This window comes from Esox lucius, chromosome 4 (genome assembly GCF_011004845.1).
Source record: "Esox lucius isolate fEsoLuc1 chromosome 4, fEsoLuc1.pri, whole genome shotgun sequence".
Lineage (NCBI taxonomy): Eukaryota > Metazoa > Chordata > Actinopteri > Esociformes > Esocidae > Esox > Esox lucius.
The window spans coordinates 16,610,172-16,636,366 of NC_047572.1; the positions used below are offsets into that span (position 1 = coordinate 16,610,172).

The following is a 26,195-nucleotide window of genomic DNA, read 5'->3' on the forward strand; positions in this document are numbered from 1 at the left end:
TTGATGTCAGATTTTTGTCCCTTTCCCGATTAAGTTAGGGGAGGAGTTTCAGTACTTCCTCAGTTGTCATGCTGCCTCTGTCACAGTATCTTCTCACACATTCTCTCTCACAGTCTACAAACCACACTGTCGCGGACACTCTTTCTCACGCCACCAATCACTACTGATAGTGGCTCTTTCCAAACACAGAGACGGGGGCAGAATGACTGGGTGTTTTAGTCGGCCGAAGGTGGATGTTTCACTTGCTGGGTAGAGAAAACACACGCATCGTGACTGCTGTTCTGTTCTGTAGTGTCACTCTACCACCACTTCCCTCATGAGGAATGAAGTGACAGGAGACACCAGCCAGCACGAAAAAGGTAAAACACAGTCTAGCTGTCTAATCTGTCTGTCTGTTTCTGAGTGCCTATTCACTGACAGTATTTGTTTGAGTTCTTATGTTGCGATTGTCCTACTCTCTTTCTCACTGTCTCTCACTCTGTCTGTCCCGCATACTTTCACTCCAAGTTAACATTGCGTCTCTTTTGAAGAGGGAGAACTGTGACATGCCTCACTATGGAAACCACAGTCAGCTGAACTTTCCCTCCTGCTCTCACACACCCTCATTCCTTTCTCCCTCTCATATCTATTTCTCTCTCTTTTTTTCTATCTTTTTCATTCATGCTCTTATCCTATCAAGACACAGAGGGCCGCAATAAAAGAGCTGTTTCTGCCAGTAGTAGTTCAGTCACAGATGAAGAGGGGTGTGTTGTGTCAGTGGGTTAGGCTAAAATTAGCCCCCTGTCTATATCATGTTACCCCTGTCCCTGACTGACATCCATTCCATTCATCCATAACCCACCGCCACAGCCCATAGGAACCAACAGACACTGTTCAACTCAGTACAGCTTTCTAGGTTAGGTTTAAATGCTCACCAGCCTCATTTTGGCACCAACAGTTCCATAACAATGACATTGTATATAGCTAATATCTTAGTGGGTTATTGATGCTTATATCAAGGATTAACTATGACTGAAATATTTGGTAGTGTCATCTAGCTATCTAAAGATGAATGTGCTGTTCTGTCTGTTAAAAGGTATACATCTTCCACACCGCTCAATATAGACATCAATTAACTCTTTAGGAGTTTGCTGTTCCTAGGAGCAGTGTTTCCTTATTAAAAACATTCACAGTGACACTTTCTTAACAGCTCAATATCAGCACATCAACCAGAAAGTATTACTAAGTTCTACAACAGAAAGATGATATTACCTGTTCTGTGCATGCTTCTCTGCTAAGGAATGATGTCTATCAGACAAATCAATTAATAATGTATGTGTTCATTGTATCAGGACCACAAAGTAGTTACTCAAATCAGATTTGGATATACTGCATTTTTTCATCTGCATAACATGTGGAAGTAGTTCTTTTCAGGTTTAGAGTAGGAGACTGTTAAATGCTATCTCCCTATCTCAGTCTTGAACACATTAAAATTTCTTGCTAACTCAACAAAATGAGAATTGTGTTTCGGGTTGGCTGCTGTAAAATTACATTGAATAAACCTCAACTACACATTTTGTAGAGCAACCACACAATTCAATTGCAGCTGTTTGACTTAAGATAGTATCTTGAAACAAACTCAGTGCTAGTTTGCAAAGTGACATGTAATTCCTATTGGAATTTAGCCAAGCTGAATAAAAAGGATTACTGGGCTTGGGATGGATGGCTGATGAGTATACTTATTTACTGAAATAGCAATCTCAGTAAAGAGTAAAAGGTTATTTATATCAATGTCACATGTACTGAATGAAAATAATACACAAAATCAAAGCTCTATTTATACAAACAAATGGTCATATTTGTTTAGCCAACATATTTTGTACATTTACACAACTTGTTGTAGTTCAGCTTACTGTGGGTTCGTTTGTGGATTTATTGTGCAGCTGAAAGACAACAAGCTGAAGTGTGTGTGCAATTGAATAAAATACAGTTTTTTAATATAGTTTCAGCCGTAGGTACTGCAGAAGATTGTTGCAACTGCAATTATATCAGAAATAGGGTAAGTTTTATGCTATGGTCAAAGGTACTGCAATGTAATATCTAACCCTGTGCCATTTGGCTCCAGCCAGCAATACACTAAGGGGAAATTATGTTATTTAAGACTGCTTTATTAAATGTGGCTGGAATGTGTCCGTCATTGTGTTGAAACAAGGGGTCGTTTGTCTTATTGGAGCCTGATGATATGCTCTGACATGCAAAAGGCTGTTTACAGCTGTCTCCCTCACAAGACTGTCACTGATTCAATTAGGGACGAGTCTGTGGCCCAAATGGCATGGTATTCCCTACACAGTGTACTTCTTGTGACTAACAGCTCATTTGGGTGGTAGTATTATCGCACTACAGAAGAAACAGGGTGCATTTTAAGACTCAGCCATAGATGCCTCTAGATTAAGTGACCAGTGTTGGGGTTTTTCTGTTTTATTTCCTAATTTAGCAGGAAAACAAATGGATGACACAGAGAGCAGGGGGGATTGGCTTGGTGTTGTATAATGCATTCGTTTCTGGGTGATTTGATTAGTTATTCCCTACCTATCCTTAACTTCTACTGAAAGAAATGGGAAAAGGTGGTCAGTTTTACGAAAACATGTTACGTGGGATTCACACAAAAGTGTTTCTTTTATCAATAGGATTTCACTGCTTGCAATTTAATCCCAAGCAACATCTGATTTATTAACTTGAATCATGTAGGATGAGTGAAAACCCATCAAATGTATTTACGACCACCCTGTAAACAGACCTAAAACATTTTGAACTCAAATATTACTAGTAAGTTGAACTCAAAGTTAGTAACATTTTACTAATGACATAAAATGTTTGTGATACTGTCTTTTACTCAATTTGTGTCAAATGAAAATGTCCCCGGAATGCTCAACTGCGGGTATTTTAAAACTGAACAGGTTTTTTGAAACCGTTTTTTTCATTTACACATCCCTCAAAAAAGACATTAACATCGCCAAAATATATTTTTTCCGCCCTGTTACGCTGCAGCTGCATCACACCTATCAGTGATGTGGGGTTCACATCCATCGTGGGGTGAAAATTACATTTGAAGAAGGGTCAGCCGATCCATGACCTGTGGCCAATATCCCCCACCCACAGCAACCTTGGATCCTGCTGTTCCCACATGGCATTCCCTTACAGTGTCTGAGCACCACTCAGACTCAGCAGCAGAGACAGAGGGTTCTGTCTCTCCCTCACACAAACACACACACACACCGAACAAGCCCACACACACATGCCATCAGAAGAGAGTGCTTTGTGTTTTCACAGACTGGGCAGCTGTGAGAGAGAGAGAGAGAGAGAGAGGGAGAGAGGGAGAGGTGTGGGTGGCAGTGAAGAGGGAAGGGGAGAGAGAGGTAGGGATGGATTTCCAGAGTGAGAGAGACCGAGGGAGAGGATCGAGGGGTGAGAGATACAGGAAGCTCTACAGAGGTATATCTCGAGGACTAGAGCGAGAGCGTGATCAAACGCGACACATCGGACATCCTACATAGGAGAGGGAGAGAGAGGGAGAGAGAGGGATCAGAGAAACAGAGATTGACTACCAGAGCAGCCTCTGAGACTGAGTGGGAAAGGCAGAGCCGGACAGTCGGCCGGTCTAAAAGCCCAGTGAGAGCTGTGTCCAATAGCAAAATTGATCTCTGGGAGTCCGTAAGCCGCCGGTGCGCATGGCGTGGTGCTGCTGCTGCTGCCGTCCTCTCCAGGCCTCGTCGTCCTCCCGCTCCGCTGCACTCCTCAAACGCTGCCCTCTATTCCCAGGTGGGTTCCTCTCCACCCAGCCGTCAGTACCTCGCTAGGCCGGTCCACAGCCCCGGGACAGCTGAGACAAGTAGCTTGCTGAGATGAGAAGACAGGGAGCTGTGGCTCTCACTTTCAGACAAATACTGCCGCTGTAGGTATTTCTACACGATAATGGGTACCAGGCTATCCCATGAAGGTATAGTATAGCACATGGCATGGTGTGTAGCTCGGTCAATGTGTGGCTTAGGCACTCCTCTCAGTCCCACTGTCATGTGTTGCTTGTGCTCTGTGTCTCAGTGCAGCCTAGTGCATCAGCGGACCATTGTGTATTGTCTTTATGCTCTGCTCAGTTTAACCAGTCTCATTGAAAGAGATTTGTGGTGTTTTGTCTGTGGTTGTTCTTGTGCTAAGTTGTGTAGCCCTAGCGCTGTCAAAAAGCATGAGGACAAATTGGACATTGACTTTCAGTTGCATTACAAAGGACAGATCAAATCCATCGTTTTGTGTACAATACACAAAGGCTTAACGTTTGTTTGCCCTTTCCTCTGTCAGAGAGCTTGCTGAGGTCAAAATAGTAACCTATCCTACGGTGCACTAGTTTCAGTCAAGTTCTAACAAAAAGCAGTGTTCTACATAGGGAAGAGTGTGCCATTTGAGAAACAGAGCTTCCTGTCTGAGTGTTCTCTTGTCTTGATGAGCTGTTGCCTCATGCTGAAACGTTCAACACTCATGTGGGCTTGTTGGCAGTCGATGTCAGTCAGTGCTGATGTGTTGACTACGGGTCTTTGTGTCCTGTCGCTCATCCCCTGTCATCCCTTAGATTAGCTGTTAGCTGTTGGTGTTGTTAAGACAATACATTGTTTGGACATCCTTGGAACGTCATGAGGTTGTTGTCCCGTGGATGTCCCCGGGTATGCTGGGAGGACCTACAGCTAATAGCTTTTCTTTCCTTGAATCACATTGATCTCAGCATGTGTCCTTCCTCATTATTTGAGTTTTGATGAGGATATGGGGAGAGGTATCATCTATTGGCAGTGCCGGCTCTATCTTTTTGGACGCCTTAAGCAAAATACATTTTGGGGCCCCACTCTCGCCTATCGGTCGCGGCTCCCTAGCAGTCAGAGGCCCCCATAGCGGTCGGGGGCCCTAAGCGACCGCTTATGTCGCTTATGCCTGGAGCCGGCCCTGACTGTAGGCTATTGACATGCAGCCCTTGAAGATGTTTGCGTCTGCCCACCACCCCCTCCAGACATTTACTGATGTGTGTGTCACACTAATTGCCTTCCCACCTCCCAGCCGTACTAATGACTCACAAGTAGCCATTTGTGGACACCACCGGTATCCAAATTGATAATGCATGTAGAGCAGCTGACAGTTGAATGGAAACCAATGGATTTGGTTCAGTCTGCGGTATGAATGATGCAATGCGCCCATTTGTGAGACCAAAGGCGTTGCGTTAGCTAATTTTCATAATGACATCCAGATGGTGACCCAGTCATTTTCCCTTTACCCATTAAAAGTACAAAAAAAAAAATCCCCCTAGTTATAACTAGTGTTGCTGTGTGGATGACAGTGGGTCAGCATTAACTTGCTAGTTCGGAATGGAATCAACTGACTGAACCGAATCCATTTCCCTCCGCTCGACTCCGCGCATCGTTACCTTGTTCACCAGGCGTGTCCATATAACACTACCTGTGTGTCACACTAATCTTCTTCCACCCACCCAGACATCTCCCCTGCTGAGCTGGATGCATTATGGAGAGAACCCCCTTACACACTAACGGGAACCAATGAGCACTTTCCAGGAAATGATATCCTAACTACAGGTAACGGTTCTATAAAAGGCTTAAAGGCTGACCAGGGCTCAATTCCCATTGGCTAATCAATGCCGTTGCCATGGCAAATCTTCTGTGAGAATGACAAGCAGATGGAATACTTTTGTCACATCTCTTGCAAGTACCGAACTTCCAGCTGAATGTGTTGTTTTGCAGGATGCCCGGTGTCCATCACATGCATATCTGGAATTCTGTTGACTTATTCCCATTCAAACAATTGGAATTGAGCCTTAGGACAGGAAAGAAGAAACTCTGATCTAAATTGACATGTCTTTTGTTTTCATCGGTGGCCTTCATAAGTCACTCCAAGAGTATCCAGAAGGTTGTTAAAGGGATAGTTTGTCCAAAATGTACATTTTGCTCGAAGTCCACTAACCAAACAATATTCCTGTGTACACATACAGCCATTTATTTGAGCAATCCATCATTCAGCTCTGTCCCAGTGTGTCAATAGCGTTATTGGCATTGTCCAAATTCATGAATGGAAACGCTTCGTACCTTTATTGCAAAGCTGCATTGCAAGCGGAAAATTACTCAAAAACACTTCAAACTACACTCAGTAATCTGCAGCATAAATGTTTTTAAATGGTACACTGACGAAACAGCCGGTGGAATTGGCTGAATTCAAACTAGCACTAGTGAACTATTTCCTATAGCCTCCATATACAGCTTCTTTTCTTTGGCAGTGATGTCATTGGGGTGGGCGTGGACTTTAACCTCAACAAGCTATGTGAATATAGGTTGCTTCACCTGGAATATATAGCCTCCAGATTCACCAGATCCCAATCACAACGAACGCAGTGCTCCTCCCAGCTCCCAATCACCGGAATACTAAGCCTGTTCAAGAGTTTGTGATAGCTTTCTAAAGTTCTTTCATCCTAGCATGCCTTCCGTGTTTACGATTTAGCTTATCCTTATCTGTGATTGCTATTTTTGCTTTATATATTTCTTAATTCTCACTACATATATGTCGTGTGCCATGTCACAAGAATTTCATTGTGCAGGATGACGCTGTGTTATTCGATGCATTTTCCTTTGGATCAACTTCTGCCTGATCACAGGCTTTTGGTTTGAAATGTAATTCAACCCGCTCTGCAATTGGGACAATACCTCTGCTTCTCCCAAGTCGTATTGTGGGTGAACCAATGGAGCAACTTCGCCAACGAGTTTTCGCCAAACATTTTACAGAGCATTGTGGCCCACGTTCACTTAGAATACGACTAAAGGCGAATGCAATTCCATCAAGTTACCCAGTTCAACTCGTAGACAAGACAGATCGTATGTAATACTTCTGATTGCTATGTTATAATAAACAAAGCACAAATTGTCTCTGGATTGATACAACTGTGAACAAAACTGACCAGTAAAGATTATTTTGAAATTAGAAGTATATCACGAAAATTAGAACTTGATTTTGAGGAATACAACATTGTCACGTTCTTTGAGGTAAACAACACCACTTTTCTTAGTTTGGAGTGTTTTAGAGTAGTTTTCTGCTTGCAGTGCAGCTGATTACAGACTGAGACAGACAGAGCTGAATAATGGATTGTTTGAAAAAATAACTCTGTGTATTCAGGAATATCGTTTGTCAAGTGGGCTTTGAGAAAAATATGAATTTTGTATGAACTATCCCTTATAGCTTATTCAGTAGGCCCTATTTGTTGATACAACTTTTACAGGATTCTTTTTTGGATGGGAGCTGTAGAGCTCTTTAAGATATGGTTCCTCTATACTCAGAAATCTCTTCTATTTCTGTCTTTAGGCACTAAGTGACTTGGTATGATGGTGATCAGTAATACAGTTTAAAGCAATTTGTTTTGCATTTTGACCCAGAGTGTCTTCTTCTATCAAAATGCTGTTCCTCCTCACTACATTCTGCACTGAATTACTTTCAAAATATATTTTGGTGTCTAAAACTTAAGATGTTGTACAGTAGAGATCCATTAAATAATATTAAATGTTTAAGGTTGTAGTCTAAAGAACATAATTGTGCGAATGTGAACAGGAGGATTTGGTCAAGCAGCCAGTCCCAGATTGAGGAAGGGTTGGGGACATCCTCTTTGTACAATGGGACAACAACAAGGGAAGCAGCCCAGCTACGCCTCCCTGTGTGTGTGTGTGTGTGTGTGTGTGTGTGTGTGTGTGTCAGAGACAGAGAGAGAGAGAAAGTCAGTGAGACTATTAAGGTTCTAATCACTAATGATATTCAACATCAGCTGCATTGCTTAGTAGATTTTAGAATTTTTATGTAAATGAATTGTGAATTTTCCCTTGTACTGGTCACACCCTATTGCTGTTTGCTCCTAAATGTGTTGTATTTCCAATGGTTTGATGTACAATAACATTTGGATTGTCTTCTCCAGGGGCTGAGGGGGAGGAGGAAGAGCTGGGGGTGGAGTCTGGGGATGGGGAGCCTAACAGTTACTGGAAGAAGGAGGCATTCGCCAGTGGGAGTACTGTGTCATTGGCTGTTGGAGAGAGGTTCTCTTCAGGTACTTTCAGCTCGTAGTTGTGTCCCAAATGGCACTCTGTTTGGCATTATGTTTTCACACACCATAGGGAGCTGTTGCCATGAGCCACTAAAAGTCTACTAACAGTAACTATGAGTTAATTAATCTGTATCCCAAATGGCGTCCTATTCCCTGTAACACAACAGTGCCCTACTTTAAAGTGGGGCACTCTGGGCTCTAAATTTGCTGCAGCCTTACAGAGAGCCACTCAGCTTGTCATGCGTAATGTGAGTTCACTTAGCATTGCTGATTGCTGATTCATTCACTTACCTGCTGTTTAAAGTTCCTCCTAAACAGTTAAACTTCTGAATGTGTTTTTGCCTACACGACACAACCCACTATCAGTCAATGGGCTAACTGGTGATTTAGAGGCATACTTCAATCTGCAGTGTGTGTGTGTTTGCTGTAGATGTGGTGCTGGTGTTCAGAGGTCGGCGGCGGTCAGGTGTAATACCTGACTGTGAGCTACAGGAGGCACTGCGAACCAGATTAAGGGTGGTCGAGAGCAACAGCCAGGACGTCATTCAGCTCTTCAAGGTCAGTCAGAGGTCAGGGATCACAGAATGAACTGAGTACAAGCCATAGGGATCCAGTATGCTCCAGTAATTATTTTTACCGAAATGACAAAACATCGGTTTTGGTGGCGATCTCTGTATGAATATCATCTCTAGGATATTCTAATCGATGGATCCTTAAATGTTTTAATCTAAACAGTAATCCATTAAACCTTTAAAGTCATTTTCTATGTCACATACTAGTTTATGAACTGTCTTCGACTGGGCTGATCTCACCAGAATGTGGGCTGACCTCAACATAATGTGGGCTGACCTCAACAGAATGTGGGCTGATCTCACCAGAATGTGGGCTGATCTCACCAGAATATGGGCTGATCTCACCAGAATATGGGCTGATCAAAATAGAATTTGAGCTTCTGCATATCCATCTGATCCTCTCAGGACCTGTCTGCTCGTCTGCTGTCTGTCCACGCGGAGAAGGACAGCTTCGTCATCACCTTCAAGACTGTGGAGGAGATATGGAAGTTCTCTACCTACCTGGCTCTTGGTAAGTTTACTTTACAGTCCCCATGCAATATTTGTCATTGGATTTTAAAATCATCACATTTTCTAACAAGCCACTGTGTTTTTATATTTTGAATATAACTCTAAACTAATTTTAACCATGTATTTCCATGAGCCTCTTTTAGCCCTTGAAATGCTCAGATTATCTGGGCATTAGGAAATCAATCATATTGTTTTTGGTGCCAAGACATGGTTGGTTGATAAGATGGTCTAGAACCCATTTCGTTTCCCAGTTGAACAGGGATTGTATTTAATTAAATCACCCTTTTGACATTACACACATGGCCAAAAATACCAACCCACACAAACAGCCTGAAATTAAATTCATTTTTATTAATTTATTGAATTCCAACAGCTTACATAAAATAGTTTCAACCATTTGAGGGTGTTATTTTTTAAATTATATTTCATATAATTATATATATATATATATAAAAATCGCATGTCTTGAACACCTGTCACATTTGTTTGTCCAGGGTACGTGGCTCGGTGCTTAGAGAACTTCCTTTGTGACCAGTCATTCTGGCTGGACATTGAGCTGCTGAAGGACCTGGAGATTACTGTGACTGTAGATGAGGAACACCTGGCTACGCTGTACCTGGGACTTCTTCTGCAGGAGGGTAAGGAGCTGCCTTATAATCCCTTTATGAAAAGACGGTTACATTTTATGAGCAGCCTGTGAGCAGCCTGTTCTAAAAATCTCACAAGCCTCCAGTACAAACTTCTCAGAGTATGATACAGTAGTATGTAGATGCAAGCAGCAGCATAGAAATCCATCTTACCATATAATTTAACCACTGAACTTTCCTTGAATTTCATAAAAAGATGTTTCGGATGTCTAGAAATGAAATGAAGCTGATCAAATGTTCTGAAATGCCCAATGACTAAATAAAGCATCAAAACAGAACAACTACAGGGGCTCCATGCCAGAGGATTGATGTTTTATTACGCATCATGTGCCCCATTAAGTCAATGTAATTTAGAGCACTATCGACCTACACTGCATTTCCATTCTCCATTGTCTGTGTAGGCATAATGCTCTAAGAGGATGTTCTCCTCTCCCTAGTGCCTGAAAAGAAATCAATAGCTGGTAAAGGAGATTCATATAGAAAATATCACTTAAAACTGTTTACCTATGATTAGAAATAATCTCAAAGCATTCTATTGAGCCTTGGCGTTGAGGCTCTTGTCTTTTGGGCGATGTGTTGCTGCATCAATCGCTAAGACAATAGAGGATAAATGCCAATATTTTGAACAGGAGTCTCTTTACAGCTACTTAGCTGAACCATACTGCTCTTTCTCATCTTTCTAGATCCTTTCAGCACAGTGCAGACAGCTACTTAACTCCTCCATACTACTATGTCTCCTTCCTTCAGCAAGTTTCTTCCTCAAAGTCTGCAGAGAAACTTCAAACCATTTGTCCCTAACCATTAGTCCCTAACCTTAGTCTCTAACCATTTTTCCGTAACCTTAGTCCCTAACCATTAGTCCCAAACCATTAGTCCTTAACCATTAGTCCCTAACCTTAGTCCCTAACCATTTTTCCGTAACCTTAGTCCCTAACCATTAGTCCCAAACTATTAGTCCTTAACCATTAGTCCCTAACCATTAGTCCCTAACCATTAGTCCCTAAAAATTTGTCCCTAACAATTAGTCCCTAACCTTAGTCCCTAACCATTTTTCCGTAACCTTAGTCCCTAACCATTAGTCCCAAACCATTTTTCTGTAACCTTAATCCCTAACGATTAGTCCCTAACCATTAGTCCCTAACCATTAGTCCCTAACCTTTGTCCCTAACCATTAGTCCCTAACCATTAGTCTCTAACCATTAGTCCCTAACCTTAGTCCCTAACCATTAGTCCCAAACCATTAGTCCCTAACCTTAGTCCCTAACAATTAGTCCCTAACCATTAGTGCCTAACCATTAGTCCCAAACCATTAGTCCCTAAAATTTTTTCCCTAACCTTAGTCCCGAACCATTAGTCCCTAACCTTAGTCCTTAACCATTAGTCCCACGTGCTTAAAAAATTACATGGAACCATGACAACATTTCAAATCCAAAATCTAAAATCCCTCCATGAAGCTATATGAAAAGGTAAAGTTACAGTGGGATGAAAACCATTTTAATGGCATTAACTCCTCCCATCAGTGACATCGGGAGAGCTATCCACAATACTATGTCTTGGGTTTTTCCATCAGAGAAGAAATGTTTGCTTTAAATGAAAAATAATATCAATCATGTTTTTATACGTGAATTCAAACCTTCTCATATTCCCACTAAATCTGTTTGTTAGTTCCACTGTCTATGACCTTGTACCACACCCGGTTAAGGACATTTTCCTGCAACACATTTGTCTGTACTCACTCCTCCTCGTCAGTACGTCTGTCCTGTCTCCCCAGGTTTGTTCTTTGCCAAAGCGCTGGTGAACAGTGGAGAGTACAGTGATGAGGAGGACGAGCTGTGTTTCAGACGTGACGACCTGCTGATGGTCAAAGACACGGGGCAGGAAAGTAACTGGGAGGGCACCCTCCTCTCCAGCGGGCAACATGGATTGGTCCCTGTCAACACTATGCAGCCACTGCCTTACCCATTCTACCAGTAAGATTCTCAACCAGGCCACATGGGCCACCCTGTGCCAGGCCACTTAGAACGGTTTGTGATCCACACCGAAGGGGATGGTGATGATTTTGTTTCCCGCCTGTGTAGGTGGTTCTTGAGGAAGTACCCTGGTTGTGCAGGAGGTTCCCCTCCGGAGCCAGGACAGTTTGAGCACCCTATAGGTGAAGGCACACTCAAACAGGCACAATACAAACTCAAGTATAACATCTCATTTACATACACCTGAGGTTTCCCTTCAGAAAGAGAGTGAGCAGTTCGATCAGTCTAAGTGAGGGCACTTAGACTATTCTATTCCTATTCTTGTACTTTGACATTAGTTATAAACACAATGTAATTGCAAGACATTTCCTTGAAATGTACCCTATATCTCAAGTATTATGTTCCCTGGGAACTATTGTAAAAACCGCAATTACGTTCTATGCCAACATATCTAGTTGCCAATACGTCGGTCAAGGAAAAAGACATTGATGTGTATGGTAATAATCCAACAGTTTTGTAGGATGTCACCTATCCAAATATGGCAATTTATGTAGACCATCCCCCCTCAACATCCCCACTCAAGCCAAATCAATTCTTTTTAAAAGAATAATACAATACGAAAACCTGTATGGAGAGCGCCGCATGTGGCCATTCGAAATGTGGACTGATATATAACGTTCTTGACCGACGTAACGGCACTAGATATGTTGGCATAGAACGTAATCTCGGTTTTTACAATAGTTCCCAGGGAACGCAATTCTTGAGATGTACAGTAGCTTGAAATACGTTCCCGTGTGAACCTAAATGTCTCCTTTCTCCTACCCTCCTGCAGTAACGGGTTCCTGTGAAGCTATAGTGGACTACCATCCTGAGGGCCAGGAGGAGCTCCAGCTGAGTCTGGGCGACGTGGTGGAGATACGCGGCGTACTGCTTCGTGGTCTGGTCCTGTTCATAGGAACTCACTCCTCTACAGGACACACTGGCTTCGTACACAAGGCCCACGTCAAACCACTCAATGCTGAACCACTGTGAGCCATACGTCATCACTCAGATACAGCTCCCATAGTGATATGTCCTCGTGAACGCGTCGATGTCCGATCCAGCTGTTTACATTCAAAACATGTTTCCATTTCAAACATGCTCCGTCTTCTAGGAAGCGGTTCGTGCCAGGACAGGGGACGGCGCCTGATGCATACTCATTCAAATGACTTTGTTTATCTGTTGTCAACAGAAGAGCCTGGCAGGGGTGGGGGGGTGGAAGATGTAGCTGTACGGGGGGGACGAGATGACGGGATTGGGTAGACGTACAGAGGGGTGGAGAGACAGGGTGGTTGAGTGCTGGGAGAGTCTAAAATCAGAGTCATGTGTGTGATAATGCCTTCTTTGTCTTCTCCCTTTCTTCGCTCTCTGTCGTCTCGTCCACACCCCCAAAGAGATGGACAGCTGGTGTTTCTCAGTAAGGAGGAGCGTGCATCTCTGTCTCAGGTTAACCCCTGCAGTTCTGAACCCAGCGACAGCGGCCTACTGGAGAGACTGTTCTCCTCTGACATCAGTACTGTCTACAGGCTAGGTAGGGTAGGACCCCTCGAATTCTTCACCAGGTTGACATCTTCCTGTACCGGCTCATTTCAATGCCATCAGTTGACAACAACAATATAGTGTTTATGAAAACCTTACACACTCATTTAGTGGAATCGTTGTGCTTACAGCACCGGAGTTGTGTGTCTCCAGCAGAGGCACGGCTTAATCTGGTTTACTGCAAAGACCTAAAAGCATTTACTAAATTACCTTATCAGGTCATGTCCGGCCCTTCTAATGCAGTTATGATCTAAATTGTTTTCTGTTTTAACTGTGAAGGAGTAGTTAAATATATCTGTCTTGTTTCCCTACAGATAGACTGGATGAATCTGATTTCACATATATCAGAAACCAACCAAAACAAGGTTAGTCATATTATATCTAATAATAATGGTTATAAGATATTTTAGTTATATTAGTTGGAAATTGGCTACAAAGCCTCAGCTGAATGTTCCCTTGTTAGTCCTAGTCAAAGCCCATAAAAAACGGACTGTACTAAAAATATAACAACATAATTTATACTATTGCTGTGTTTAAAGGGTAGAAAACAGAAAGGTTATTGCATTATACAATTTCACATGGACAATATATATGACTTGCAGTGTAAACAAACTGGTACTAGATTTTGTCTTACGGCTGAATTTCGTGTGATGTTTACCTGAACATTGATCACTATGGAGTCACATCAGTCTCAAAGCTCATGTTTCAAGAAGGCGCAGGTGAACTTATAGAAATTCTGCTTTCTGCTCTCTCGACTGAATTTTTTCTTCTCTAAGTGGTACCGGCATGCCCGCGAGTTTGATCCTCTACACGTGCGGCTTGTGTTTCTGCTCTCTCGATTCGCGAAGTGACAAGTGCATGCGCTTGAGTTTTGAGACTGGTGTGACGCCATAGATCACCACCAGGAATTTGACAAAATAAAAAATACAGTGTATCTAAACATTCAGTGTTCATCTCTCCTCCTGTCAGAGCACAAGCCTCCGGTCAGTGCCCGCCAGTCCATCATCTCTGAGAAGAGCGATACAACACCTCCATACCACTCCTCTCCCCGCCCATCCCTCTCCCGCTCCTCCCCCCGCCTCTCCTTTTTTGCATCCCAGAATGCTTTGGGGCGTGGTGGAGAAGGGGAGCTACTGTCCTTCAGTCTGGATGACACCTTCAGAGAGATGGATGAGTTCCAGGAAGATCCACCCCCTTTCCCCGAGGAGGGCAGCTGGGAGGTGGAAGAGTCTGAGGTCTTTGACCCCACCCTGACCCTGCTCAACACACCTCACTTCCAGGTCAAAGTTCACATGGCTGTTATGTTTTATATCATCATGTGGGGGTTTGGAATTAGGTGTTTACGTATGGTAGACCCATTAGTGTGTTGACTCATTAAGCAATTCATTCAACTTCTGTTGATTGTTAATTCCATTTTCTTCACTTATTTTATTTCCTTATTTATTATTGTATTCACAAGTGTTCTAATTTATTCACTTCTGTTCTGCTTTATTTGCTTATTTACAATTGTATTATTCTAACATTCTAATTTATTTACATGGGTTCCATTTTATTTGCTCATCTACTATTCAATTCACTAGTGTTCTAATGTATTTACTTGTGTTCTATTTTCTTTTGTTCCAACAGGAGGACTTTTTGCCCCTGTATGACCAACACCACTCTTTCCTGTGGCAGACCTTTGCCGGGCAGAGTGAGGACGAGTTACCAGGCCACCTGGAGAGTGTCAGAGAGGGGGCCAAGAGAATGGGCATGGCCTGGGCACACCGCCGGGCATGCTTTCTACTTGGCAGACTCTGTGCCAAAAAGCTCAAGTACTCCCAGGTAGGAAGGACCACTGGACTACACACACAAACATGCATGTAAGCATTATGGACAGACAATTGTCGATTATTTGCAGTGAATACTGATGATGTGTTGAAATAAGGCCAGATTCTTGCCTCCCCTCCTCCCAGGCCCGTGTGTACTATGAGGAAGCATTGGGAGTCTCTGTGGACGCTTTCTCTGACCTACCATTCCTCATTGCCCTCTACACCAACCTGACGTCTGTCTACCTCAAACAGAAGATGGCCGACAAGCTGCCCTTGACCCTGGAGAAAGCCTGCGCGCTGCTCCTCTGCCTGCCCAGCCACGACTTCACCTCCCTGGATGAGTTTGAGCTGCTGAAGCTGGTGTTACGGAGGTCTGAACACTTTTCCCTCCCTTTTTCCTTTTCTTTTTTTCACTGAACGGTTTGTTGTCTTTTCAGAGTGATACAATGTGTTAACCGAACAATGATTTCACGAGAATTTAGGTCCGTTGTGGCAGGGGACAAACATTTAGAGGCCCGGACCTGCTACCTCACAGCTAGTCTCTTCCTCCTCCTCAGGTTGGTCCAAAAGGCCCCCCTGTCCTCTAATAGTGCTCTACTTTTGACCAGCACCCTATCACATTACTCTCTTCACAGCACAGTACTTGTGATCTCATTCTTTTTAATGTGCATATTAGACCTTTTTTGTGATTGCCGTACAATGAAAAGTGTGTTCTAAATCACATTATTCTCCTTACAGAAAGACTGAGGACGCCCTGCCATTTGTGGAGCGACTACAATTCCTCACCATTAGCCTGTCAGCTGAGGAAGGTCGCCCAATTGCCCCCCTTGACCTCAACTGGCTCCTGTCCAGACTCTACCACCGCAAATACATGCCCTTCCTGGCCCTGGCATCACTCAGTCTGGACTCAGGACAGGACCACTCCTTACAAGAAGCCTTCCAGCGGGTTGAACTTTTCAGGAAAAACTCGGTAGGCTAGTTGCTTTCCAACTTTGCATTTCAGTTTACAAACCCTTTGAAGAGTTTGTGAAACTAGCCAGTGGCAAATATGAGAATGAAATACAACACAGAAAAACCCAGAAGAACAATTCTCCTTCTTGGTCCTCAACTACATGAATAATACATCTACAAATGTTCCCTAGGAGCGTCTGAACCCTCGGTGGAGGGAGGGGACCTTTCTGCTCCCGGCTCAGATTGTGGTGTACCTCAAGCAGGCTCTGGCCATTGCTGAGCGCGAAGAGGACCTGAGGACTCAGAGGGACCTGTGCCTGGGTCTGGCCTGTGTCTATCAGCAACACGGGGCGTTGGACAAGGCCCTGCCCTGTGCTCAACAGGCTGTGGAAACTGGAGGAGGCATCAACAAGGAGGAGGGGTTTGAGGCTTCGGTAATGCTGGGGTGGTTGCTGGTCCTGCTTGGTCAGCCTGAGAGAGCACTGGCCACTCTGCAGCCACTGCTACAATCACTACAGGTAACTACACAGTACATCTGTCTCTAGTGGTAACTACACAGTACAGCTGTATCTAGTGGTAACTACACAGTACAGCTGTCTCTAGTGGTAACTACACAGTACAGCTGTCTCTAGTGGTAACTACACACTACAGCTGTCTCTAGTGGTAACTACACACTACAGCTGTCTCTAGTGGTAACTACACACTACAGCTGTCTCTACTGGTAACTACACACTACAGCTGTCTCTAGTGGTAACTACACACTACAGCTGTCTCTAGTGGTAACTACACACTACAGCTGTCTCTAGTGGTAACTACACACTACAGCTGTCTCTAGTGGTAACTACACACTACAGCTGTCTCTAGTGGTAACTACACAGTACAGCTGTCTCTAGTGGTAACTACACAGTACAGCTGTCTCTAGCGGTAACTACATAGTACAGCTGTCTCTAGTGGTAACTACACAGTACAGCTGTCTCTAGCGGTAACTACATAGTACAGCTGTCTCTAGCGGTAACTACACAGTACAGCTGTCTCTAGCGGTAACTACACAGTACAGCTGTCTCTAGCGGTAACTACACAGTACAGCTGTCTCTAGCGGTAACTACACAGTACAGCTGTCTCTAGTGGTAACTACACACTACAGCTGTCTCTAGTGGTAACTACACAGTACAGCTGTCTCTAGCGGTAACTACACAGTACAGCTGTCTCTAGCGGTAACTACACAGTACAGCTGTCTCTAGCGGTAACTACATAGTACAGCTGTCCCTAGTGGTAACTACACACTACAGCTGTCGCTAGTGGTAACTACACACTACAGCTGTCTCTACTGGTAACTACACACTACAGCTGTCTCTAGTGGTAACTACACACTACAGCTGTCTCTAGTGGTAACTACACAGTACAGCTGTCTCTAGTGGTAACTACACAGTACAGCTGTCTCTAGTGGTAACTACACACTACAGCTGTCGCTAGTGGTAACTACACCCTACAGCTGTCTCTAGTGGTAACTACACATTACAGCTGTCTCTAGCGGTAACTACAGAGTAGAGCTGTCTCCAGTGGTAACTACACAGTACAGCTGTCTCTAGTGGTAACTACACAGTACAGCTGTCTCTAGTGGTAACTACACATTACAGCTGTCTCTAGCGGTAACTACACATTACAGCTGTCTCTAGCGGTAACTCCACACTACAGCTGTCTCTAGCGGTAACTACAGAGTAGAGCTGTCTCCAGTGGTAACTACACAGTACAGCTGTCTCTAGTGGTAACTACACATTACACCTCTTTATAAGGGTAACCACACATTGGTGCTGGGTAATGGGGTGTCTAGCGTGGCCAGGATTTGGTTTCAGACCTGCTCTCTATAGCCAACCCACCAACATCTCCCTCCCTGAAGGGAACCGACAGCCCAACCCAGAGGGGAGTGATCCACAACCTGCTTGCACTGTGCTTGCGGCGGCAAAATCATGTATCTGAGGCCTGCTGCCAACTCCACCACGCCCTCACCATCTCCAGAGAGAGTGGCAACCAGAGGAACCAGGCCCTGGCCCTGGCCAACCTAGGGTGCTTGGTGCTGGACGTGGGGGCATCCGCATTGGCAGAACGCTTCCTGATTAGGTGGGTTATCAACTTTGTGTGTGTGTGTGTGTGTGTGTGTGTGTGTTTGTTGGCCTTTGTGTGCACATGAAAATGTGTGTGTGATATTTGGGATTCATTATTGGGTGTTTGTCCTTCAGGTCTCTGAGGCTGTTCCTGGAGATATGGGAGAGTCCCGTCGACGAGGAGCACGTCCAGACCTACCTGTGGCTGGGGCGGAGCTACAAGGACAGGGGGAGGAGCCAGGATGTCAGGCTGTGTTATGAAATGGGCCTCCTCATCTCCCTTCATGCCAGGAACCTACACAGTGAGAAACTGTCGAAAACAAATCCTAACCTAAACCAAAACATAATCCTAACACAAAAATCTGTGAAGTTGGTGTTATTGTCCAAACCAATCATAGCCCCGATCCTAATCAGAAACCAAAGCCTGTCTTAATGCTAGTTCATATTAAATACAACAACTTTGAGTACTGAAAGCAAACTAAACATGTCTGAACATGCCTGTGTCCTCTCACTCCCCCTCTATCTTTATTTCTCTCTGTTTCTCTCTGTCCAGGTCAGATGGTAGTAGCCAAGGTCCTGAGTCGTCACTATGCTGACAAACTGCTGTATGGACAAAGTATCCTGTACTATGAGCACTGTGTGTCTGTGTCCAGGGACCTGAAGGACAAGAGACTAGAGGGAGAGTATCTGGAGATCCTCAGCAGCCTCTACCTCTCCCTCAACACTGAGAAGTAAGACTAACCCTCTCTACCTCTCCCTCAACACTGAGAAGTAAGACTAACCCTCTCTACCTCTCCCTCAACACTGAGAAGTAAGACTAACCCTCTCTACCTCTCCCTCAACACTGAGAAGTAAGACTAACCCTCTCTACCTCTCCCTCAACACTGAGAAGTAAGACTAACCCTCTCTACCTCTCCCTCAACACTAAGAAGATTAACCCTCTCTACCTCTCCCTCAACACTGAGAAGACTAACCCTCTCTACCTCTCCCTCAACACTGAGAAGATTAACCCTCTCTACCTCTCCCTCAACACTGAGAAGATTAACCCTCTCTACCTCTCCCTCAACACTGAGAAGATTAACCCTCTCTACCTCTCCCTCAACACTGAGAAGTAAGACTAACCCTCTCTACCTCTCCCTCAACACTGAGAAGTAAGACTAACCCTCTCTACCTCTCCCTCAACACTGAGAAGATTAACCCTCTCTACCTCTCCCTCAACACTGAGAAGATTAACCCTCTCTACCTCTCCCTCAACACTGAGAAGATTAACCCTCTCTACCTCTCCCTCAACACTGAGAAGATTAACCCTCTCTACCTCTCCCTCAACACTGAGAAGATTAACCCTCTCTACCTCTCCCTCAACACTGAGAAGATTAACCCCGTCTGTATCAACCTCTGGCTCTGTCTCTCCCTCAATACTGAAAATAGTTGTTGGTGTTATAAGTAAACATATAAATCAATATTTTTATACAATGCCACTTTTTAAAATAATGGTAGGATATTTCCTAATAATACAGTGTGTTTCCAAATAGATTTTTTCATCAAATTATGACCTTTCATGGCCGATTTCATGGCCGATTTCACAAGTTCATGGTCTATTTCATTTCCTTAATGTCGTACTTCATGATCACGAGGGAAAAGTCAATCAGTGCAAGTGGGTGGTCTTTTGATTGGCCAGACCTTTTACCTTCGCGAGTCATGGCTACAAGGGATAAAGCTCATGTTGGCAATATATTTCTCTGCCAGCAAGCAAATTTAAAAATGATGTTGTCTACCTGGCAACACATGTTCAAAACTGTGTCAAAAAAGGAATTATTTCAATTAGTGAGCCAATAACATGCCATTTAGCTAGTTAATGCCCCTGGGGTACAATTACATTATACAGTGTTATTGGTGTTCACCATCTGGATGAGTCAGTGTCTTTTGCTCCTGTTTCTTCAGCACTGCACATTAGTGTAGCCAATATGAAGGCAACTGAAGCACTATACACCTGGCTGCGTCAGCCACTCCATTCCAGCTGAGATAATGTAATCTTATTTTTGGAGGGAACTATGATCAAATGACCCGGGGCTATTCCAAAAAGAACCCAGGCTAAAGCCCGGGAAGTTTAAGCCTTATGACACCAACGGCAGTGACTACCTGTATTTTCATTAGTTTGAGTATTTCTATTGTCATTTACTAGGACGTGTAATCATAGTGATTTTGCTGTAACATTCTTCACATGAACTTGCTAATTTGCTATCCTAAAGCGTAAATTCTGCATATCCCTTGTGATCATGAAAAACTATGTGATATAATAAAAAAGACCGTGAAATTATGAAATAGGCCATGAAATTATGAAAAGGCCATGATTTTATGAAGAATGCCATTAAATCATGAAATAGGCCATGATATTATGAAGAATGCCATTAAATCATGAAATAGGCCATGATATTATGAAATGCTTATGATGGGGGGAAAAAGCCATGGGGAAATACAATGTATTATTATGAAATATCATAACATCCTTTTGAAAAGTATTTTGTAAAAAAATATTTAATAAAAATGTGTCACTTAAAATAATATATTTTTTTATTCATTGTTTAATTATTTTTGTTTATATCATTTGGCTACTTTGCTTCGCCATTACAAATACAATTGTCCTCCTCTTATTTATTTAATGAAAGCATTAACAAAATGTTTTCCCATTTAATTTGTGTACTCACTGAACTTTCCCATGTTGATAGATGATGAAGGGAGTGAGCTCCAAATAATTTAGAGCCATTTACTCGTACTTTGGCAGCCAACATATTTGTATGTTGGCTGCCATCAAATTTATTTATAAAGCCCTTTTTACAACAGCAGTTGTCACAAAGTGCTTTAAAGAGACACCCGGCCTTAAACCCCAAGGAGCAAACAACAATAGTGTTGAATTTCAGTGGCTAGGAAAAACTCCCTAAGAAGGTTGAATTTTAGGAAGAAACCTAGAGAGGACCCAGGCTCAGAGGGGTGACCAGTCCTCTTCTGTGTTGCTCTCAATCTCCGTCAATACTAAATTATAAGTTTCTTTCTTTCTCTTTTGTGGTCTTCTCATCTGTCAAACTCTCATTTAATACTGAAAAATACAATTTATAAAGGCCAATTTCAGGTTACCTAAAGTACCAGGACAGAATTATTTAATGTCTAACTTAAGCCTTTATGTTCAGTACTTGGTCACATATTGTTTTGCGTGAAATAACTGACATAAGTCTGTGACGCATTGATCACACCAGAAGCTGGGTACCTTCTCTGTTGATAATTTGCCAGGCCTGTACTGTACTTGTTGTTTTGTCTCAAATCTTATTTTCAATTGAATGTTAATTTGGAGATTTAACTCGGCCAGTCACAAACTGTCCACTTTTTGCAGTATGTATGGGATCATTGTATTGCTGTTTGATAAAGCACACTCCAATGAGTTTCAAGGCATTTGCTTGTACTTCAGCAGCCAAGATTTTTGTACACTTCAGAATTCATTTTCCAGCTGTAACTGTCAGCAGTTACATCAAAGTGAGCAAGTTCCAGTGTCAGCCATACATACCCAAGCGATAAGACCCTTTTCATCATATATTGTGACACCCAGTTCTGCTGGTATGCTATGAACCTATTTGAACCTATGCGTTTTTACACTTTGCAGCGTAGCCTCTGTAGTTGTGTGGATGGTTGTGGATTACACATCTATATCTACCTCCTGAGGAGTGTAAGTGATCTGTAGGAATGTCTTTTCTTGTTATGCTCTTCCTTGGCCAGTTAAGTCAGTTAAACCCAATTCAGCAGCGCTTACCTTCTTTTCAATTATGTTCCAAACTGTTATTTTTGGTAAGCTTCAGGTTTTGGGTATGCTTTGGATTTCAGACACAATGTCTTCCTTGACACCATTTTGGTCCTAATATTGACTAATATTGATATTGTCTCCGTTGTACTGATCAGGTCTTCAAGGAAGTCTCTGGATTACAGCAAGCAGAGTTTGCGTATCTCCATCGACCTTGGGAAGAGAGAGGAGGAGTCAGAGACCTGGCTTCAGGTGGGACGCATCTACTACCTCATTTACGAAGATGAACTGGCAGACATGTACCTACAGGTAAGACCAGGAAGGACAAGGGGACAGACTTAAGGCAAAGAAACAGTTAAAAGGCAGTGATATTTAAGGGGAAGAAGAAAAAAAATAAGTAAGTATGCGATTTTTGGCCACTGTTCTGTAAAAGTTGTACTGTCAAGTCAAAAAGGGTCCCCAAAAATTGTGTAATACTGTGTGCTAATTTGTGATGAAATTATCATTAAAACTACTCACTTTCAAACTTGGAATTGCTGGTAAATGTGATTTTTTTGGGAGGTAAAAAAAAAATACATTTGTTAAATGCAAACATCCCAGACAACCTCTTTAGCAACCAGAGTGATAGACATCTTCAGAAGGCACTCACATACCCAACCAATAATGTTCTCTTGAGGTGATGTACTGACGATTAATGGACTGGAAATGATTGACAGGCGGCTGTGAAGACGGCCCTGAGGATGAACGACCCTCGCTTCGCCATGAGTATCTACGAGGAGGCAGGAGACGTCTTCTTCAAAGGCCACAGGAACAGGCTGGCGTCACTGCCCTTCTTCAGGGTGAGCCTGAGGGGATATTTACATGGTGGAAGGATGGAATTTGGATGGATGAATGGACAAACAGATGGGTGGGTCGGTTGCTGAGTGAATGGATTTAAGGACTAATGGATAACCGTCTTAACCTGGGAAAACCACCAGCGAGTATGTGTCATAACGCCAGACTTCTGCTCTCCCAGGACGGCAGTCTTCCGTTTGCTCGGAGCATCCGTGACGTTCCCTCCGAGTTCAGACTGCTGAGCAAACTGACTGAGCTGTTGATGAGCCAGGAAGAACATGACGAGGCCCTGCAGTATGCCTTACTGGCTGTAGAGGTCAGCAGCAAGACAGGTGAGGGAGGGAAGAGACATCGGGATTTGAACCAGCAACCATTTTGCTTCTGGCTATAGGGACTAGCTATATTGCTTGACGCCATCGCTGGCAGATAACTGGCTGTGTGGTTGCTGTTCCCCAGGTGTGCGTGTGAATGAGTGGGTGGCGTACCACCGCCTGGCTACAGTTTACCACAGCCTGGAACAATATGAGATGGCTGAGCACCACTATCTCAAGGCTCTGTTCCTCAGCCCTGCAGTGCAACAGCACCCCCTGGAGGCTAGATACTACACTAAGGTCTACTGCAGGCTGGGGGACCTGACTCTACACAAACTAAAGGTAGGCTTCATTGGGATTTGTATGAGATCCAGGTCTATGTACATGTAGGGACCAGATGTCTCCGCAAAGCTAGTAAAAGGCCAAATCCCCCGCTAGCAAAAATTCGATTTGTTTTATGAATTAAGCCAGGACTGTTCACTCAGTAACACTTTTCAAGGAGTTCTGGATTACAGAAAAATCATGTGTATCACATACTGCTGCTCAGATGAAAACACATTCAACAGTCATATGGAAGATAAACAAATTCATTATTAATGTAGTTATTTGCTCTCCTCCGACTCCACCCCCTCTGCTCTTCTTCTCATATGCCCAGGACGCTTATGATGCGGTGGGTTACTTTCAGTTGGCTCTGGCTGCAGCCCTGGAAGACTGTGCCAACCCGCAGGCCCTTTATGTGGTCTACATGAAGCTGGCAGAGATCCATGCCAACCACATGCCAGACCCACTCCTCTGCCAGGCCTACCAGGACAGCGCACGAAGCCTGAGGAGGGAACTGTCTGGGCTGGGAGAAAAAGAGGAGGGAATGGGAGTAGACGGACACACAGAGCGGGGAGGAGAGATGGAGGAAAGACAGGAGATGGTGCAGGGGACGCAGCCTTGTGATCTAGACCTTGGAACCAGAGACCCACACATGAAGAAGGAACGTACAGAGCCAGAGACTGGATGTTTTGAGTCTGAAGACACTAGCTACAATGGAGCTAAAGACATGGACTGTACAGAGCACCTGAGGGTGGAGCTGGAGCATGCCGGGCTAGAGGGCGTGAAGGGGAGGGAGACAGAACAACGAACGGGACAGGGAGACACAGAGAGGGGAGAGGCAGAGACTGGTTGTGATGCCTCTAACCATGCAGAGGAGAGGGAAGAGGCAGAGACTGGTTGTGATGCCTCTAACCATGCAGAGGAGAGGGGGGAGGCAGAGACTGGTTGTGATGCCTCTAACCATGCAGAGGAGAGGGAAGAGGCAGAGACTGGTTGTGATGCCTCTAACCATGCAGAAGCTAAGTCCAAAGATACTAACTGTCTGGATAGCTGCTACCCAAACACTGATCTCCATGAAGCAGATTCAACTGTAGTGTTCAAACAAGACTCAAGCACTAGACAATTAAATATGGACAATATCCTCAAAGAGGACAGTCACCCAGACCAGGACACCCACAGTCATGAAACAAACCCTTGTCAAGCAGATGTTGAACCTGCCGAAAAGGTCCACTCAACAACACCCACTGTGTTAGACTGGGCAATAAGGGAGCATCTAGATCACATTGGCAGGACAGGAATGCCCTGTGACCCTAACAACACAGAGGCCTTACCTACAGACACAGTCACCAAGCACAGACACTCAACGCTCACAGACACAGACACACCCTACAAAGACAGCCCGGCAGACACCAGCCAAACAGACACGGACACAAGTCCCAAAGACACTGACACAGATGCAGAATCTCCTCACAAAGACGTCCCTACAGACTTCACTTACACAGACACAATCCCCAAAGACAACCCAACTACAGAGAGAGGCACAGAAACACTTCCCCCAGATGCTGATGGTTCTCAGAGTATAAAGATGGAGAGAATTCATTCAGCCACAGATACAGACAGAGATGAAGATAACTGTTCTGTCCATACACTCACAGATGCACTCCATGAAGGTAGCACCACTCCAAAAGACACTCCCTCAGACAAAGATGTCAGACATATTGAATGTGTCCAGTAACAAGTGTTCTTATTATTAATATAATTTTGATGTATGTACACAAATTAAATACTCTGTATATTACAGAGGGTTTTAATGTTTCTAAAATATTTGTGTAAATATGTTGTTTTTGTAACTGAATTAAAATGATGTACGGCTTGATCATGGTGGATTTTTGGAATCATTTGGTTGTTCATCAGCCAAACATTTACATTAACCAAAAATCTAATCCAATACACGTTTTAAAGTAGTCAGCCTAATGCTAACCAATAAACACTTCTTCACTGAGCGTAAACAGGCCTAATAACTAGGTTGTGGACTTAACCAAGGTACAGTTCTAAGTACAGTTCAACATTTAAGACAATGTCAAGATTACTTTTTTTATAGACTAATATGGGACATGCAGGAATATGCAAGCATAAGCATGCTAACAAATAAATGGAGTCTCAAAAGAATATCAACATGAATAGTAACAGCAAAGTTTTGTTCCAAATAAGAAAACAATGCAGAATTATCATTAAAAACATAGAGGGGTCTACACACTTTAGATTCAGTACTGTAAAATTAATGTGCAACACAGTATTTATTTCTGTTACCTTTAAAACTTTATTTGAGCTTTTGCGGTATGCATTCCCTTACTTCACCAATGGGGATTTAACCATATGACAATGTATTAATCAATATACTCGTTTTTTCTTACTTTACCAGAGTAGGTCATTGAGAATCAATTTTTATTAAAAACGAAAAGTTGTTTTTCGATTACACGAAACAAATAGGATGGAGGGATGAATGAAAAGTTTACTTTGTTACACAGCTATCACACATTTTTCAAATCCCGGCACTACAGACATTCACAAAAATCCTTTGTTCCCTCAAGCGAGCCTGACAGACCCCTCCGGCTCATGGGTTAAGGCTCACCAAGCCACTGTGTAGTCTGCTATTACACCACTGGAGGGCAGTAGCAGCTACCATAGGGAACTTGTCAA

The 26,195-nt window shown here is 43.5% G+C and overlaps 1 protein-coding gene across 8 annotated transcripts; it reads left to right on the plus strand.

Moving 5' to 3' along the window:
* Positions 1–85: 85 nt before the first annotated feature.
* sh3tc2 (SH3 domain and tetratricopeptide repeats 2) lies at positions 86–25,372 on the plus strand. Of its 8 annotated transcripts, none has more exons than XM_020045838.3 (26): positions 86–359; positions 3,799–3,976; positions 5,508–5,606; positions 7,979–8,107; positions 8,535–8,662; positions 9,082–9,187; positions 9,681–9,824; positions 11,605–11,803; positions 11,912–11,985; positions 12,636–12,831; positions 13,237–13,373; positions 13,696–13,746; positions 14,351–14,661; positions 15,008–15,202; positions 15,334–15,560; positions 15,672–15,746; positions 15,928–16,159; positions 16,332–16,658; positions 18,038–18,258; positions 18,378–18,544; positions 18,796–18,973; positions 22,188–22,338; positions 22,746–22,868; positions 23,045–23,195; positions 23,320–23,516; positions 23,830–25,372. In XM_020045838.3, the coding sequence occupies exons 2-26, from the start codon at positions 3,952–3,954 to the stop codon at positions 25,228–25,230; spliced, it is 5,244 nt and encodes a 1,747-aa protein (XP_019901397.2). In that variant the 5' UTR covers positions 86–359; positions 3,799–3,951; the 3' UTR covers positions 25,231–25,372. The 8 variants fall into 8 exon arrangements, with proteins under 8 accessions (XP_019901397.2, XP_010895940.2, XP_034147573.1 ...); XM_034291682.1 differs by lacking the exons at positions 86–359; positions 3,799–3,976 and adding an exon at positions 429–3,798 and having other exon boundaries at positions 23,830–24,333; positions 24,382–25,372; XM_034291683.1 differs by lacking the exons at positions 86–359; positions 3,799–3,976 and adding an exon at positions 430–3,798 and having other exon boundaries at positions 23,830–24,333; positions 24,430–25,372.
* The last annotated feature ends 823 nt before the right edge of the window (positions 25,373–26,195 follow it).

Coding starts and splice junctions, on each gene's coding strand:
- sh3tc2 (XM_020045835.3), top strand. CDS start 3,708: ATGGCGTGGTGCTGCTGCTGCTGCCGTCCTCTCCAGGCCTCGTCGTCC. Junction 11,986..12,635: donor ACAGTTTGAGCACCCTATAG/GTGAAGGCACAC, acceptor ACCCTCCTGCAG/TAACGGGTTCCTGTGAAGCT. Junction 22,869..23,044: donor CGTCACTGCCCTTCTTCAGG/GTGAGCCTGAGG, acceptor CTGCTCTCCCAG/GACGGCAGTCTTCCGTTTGC.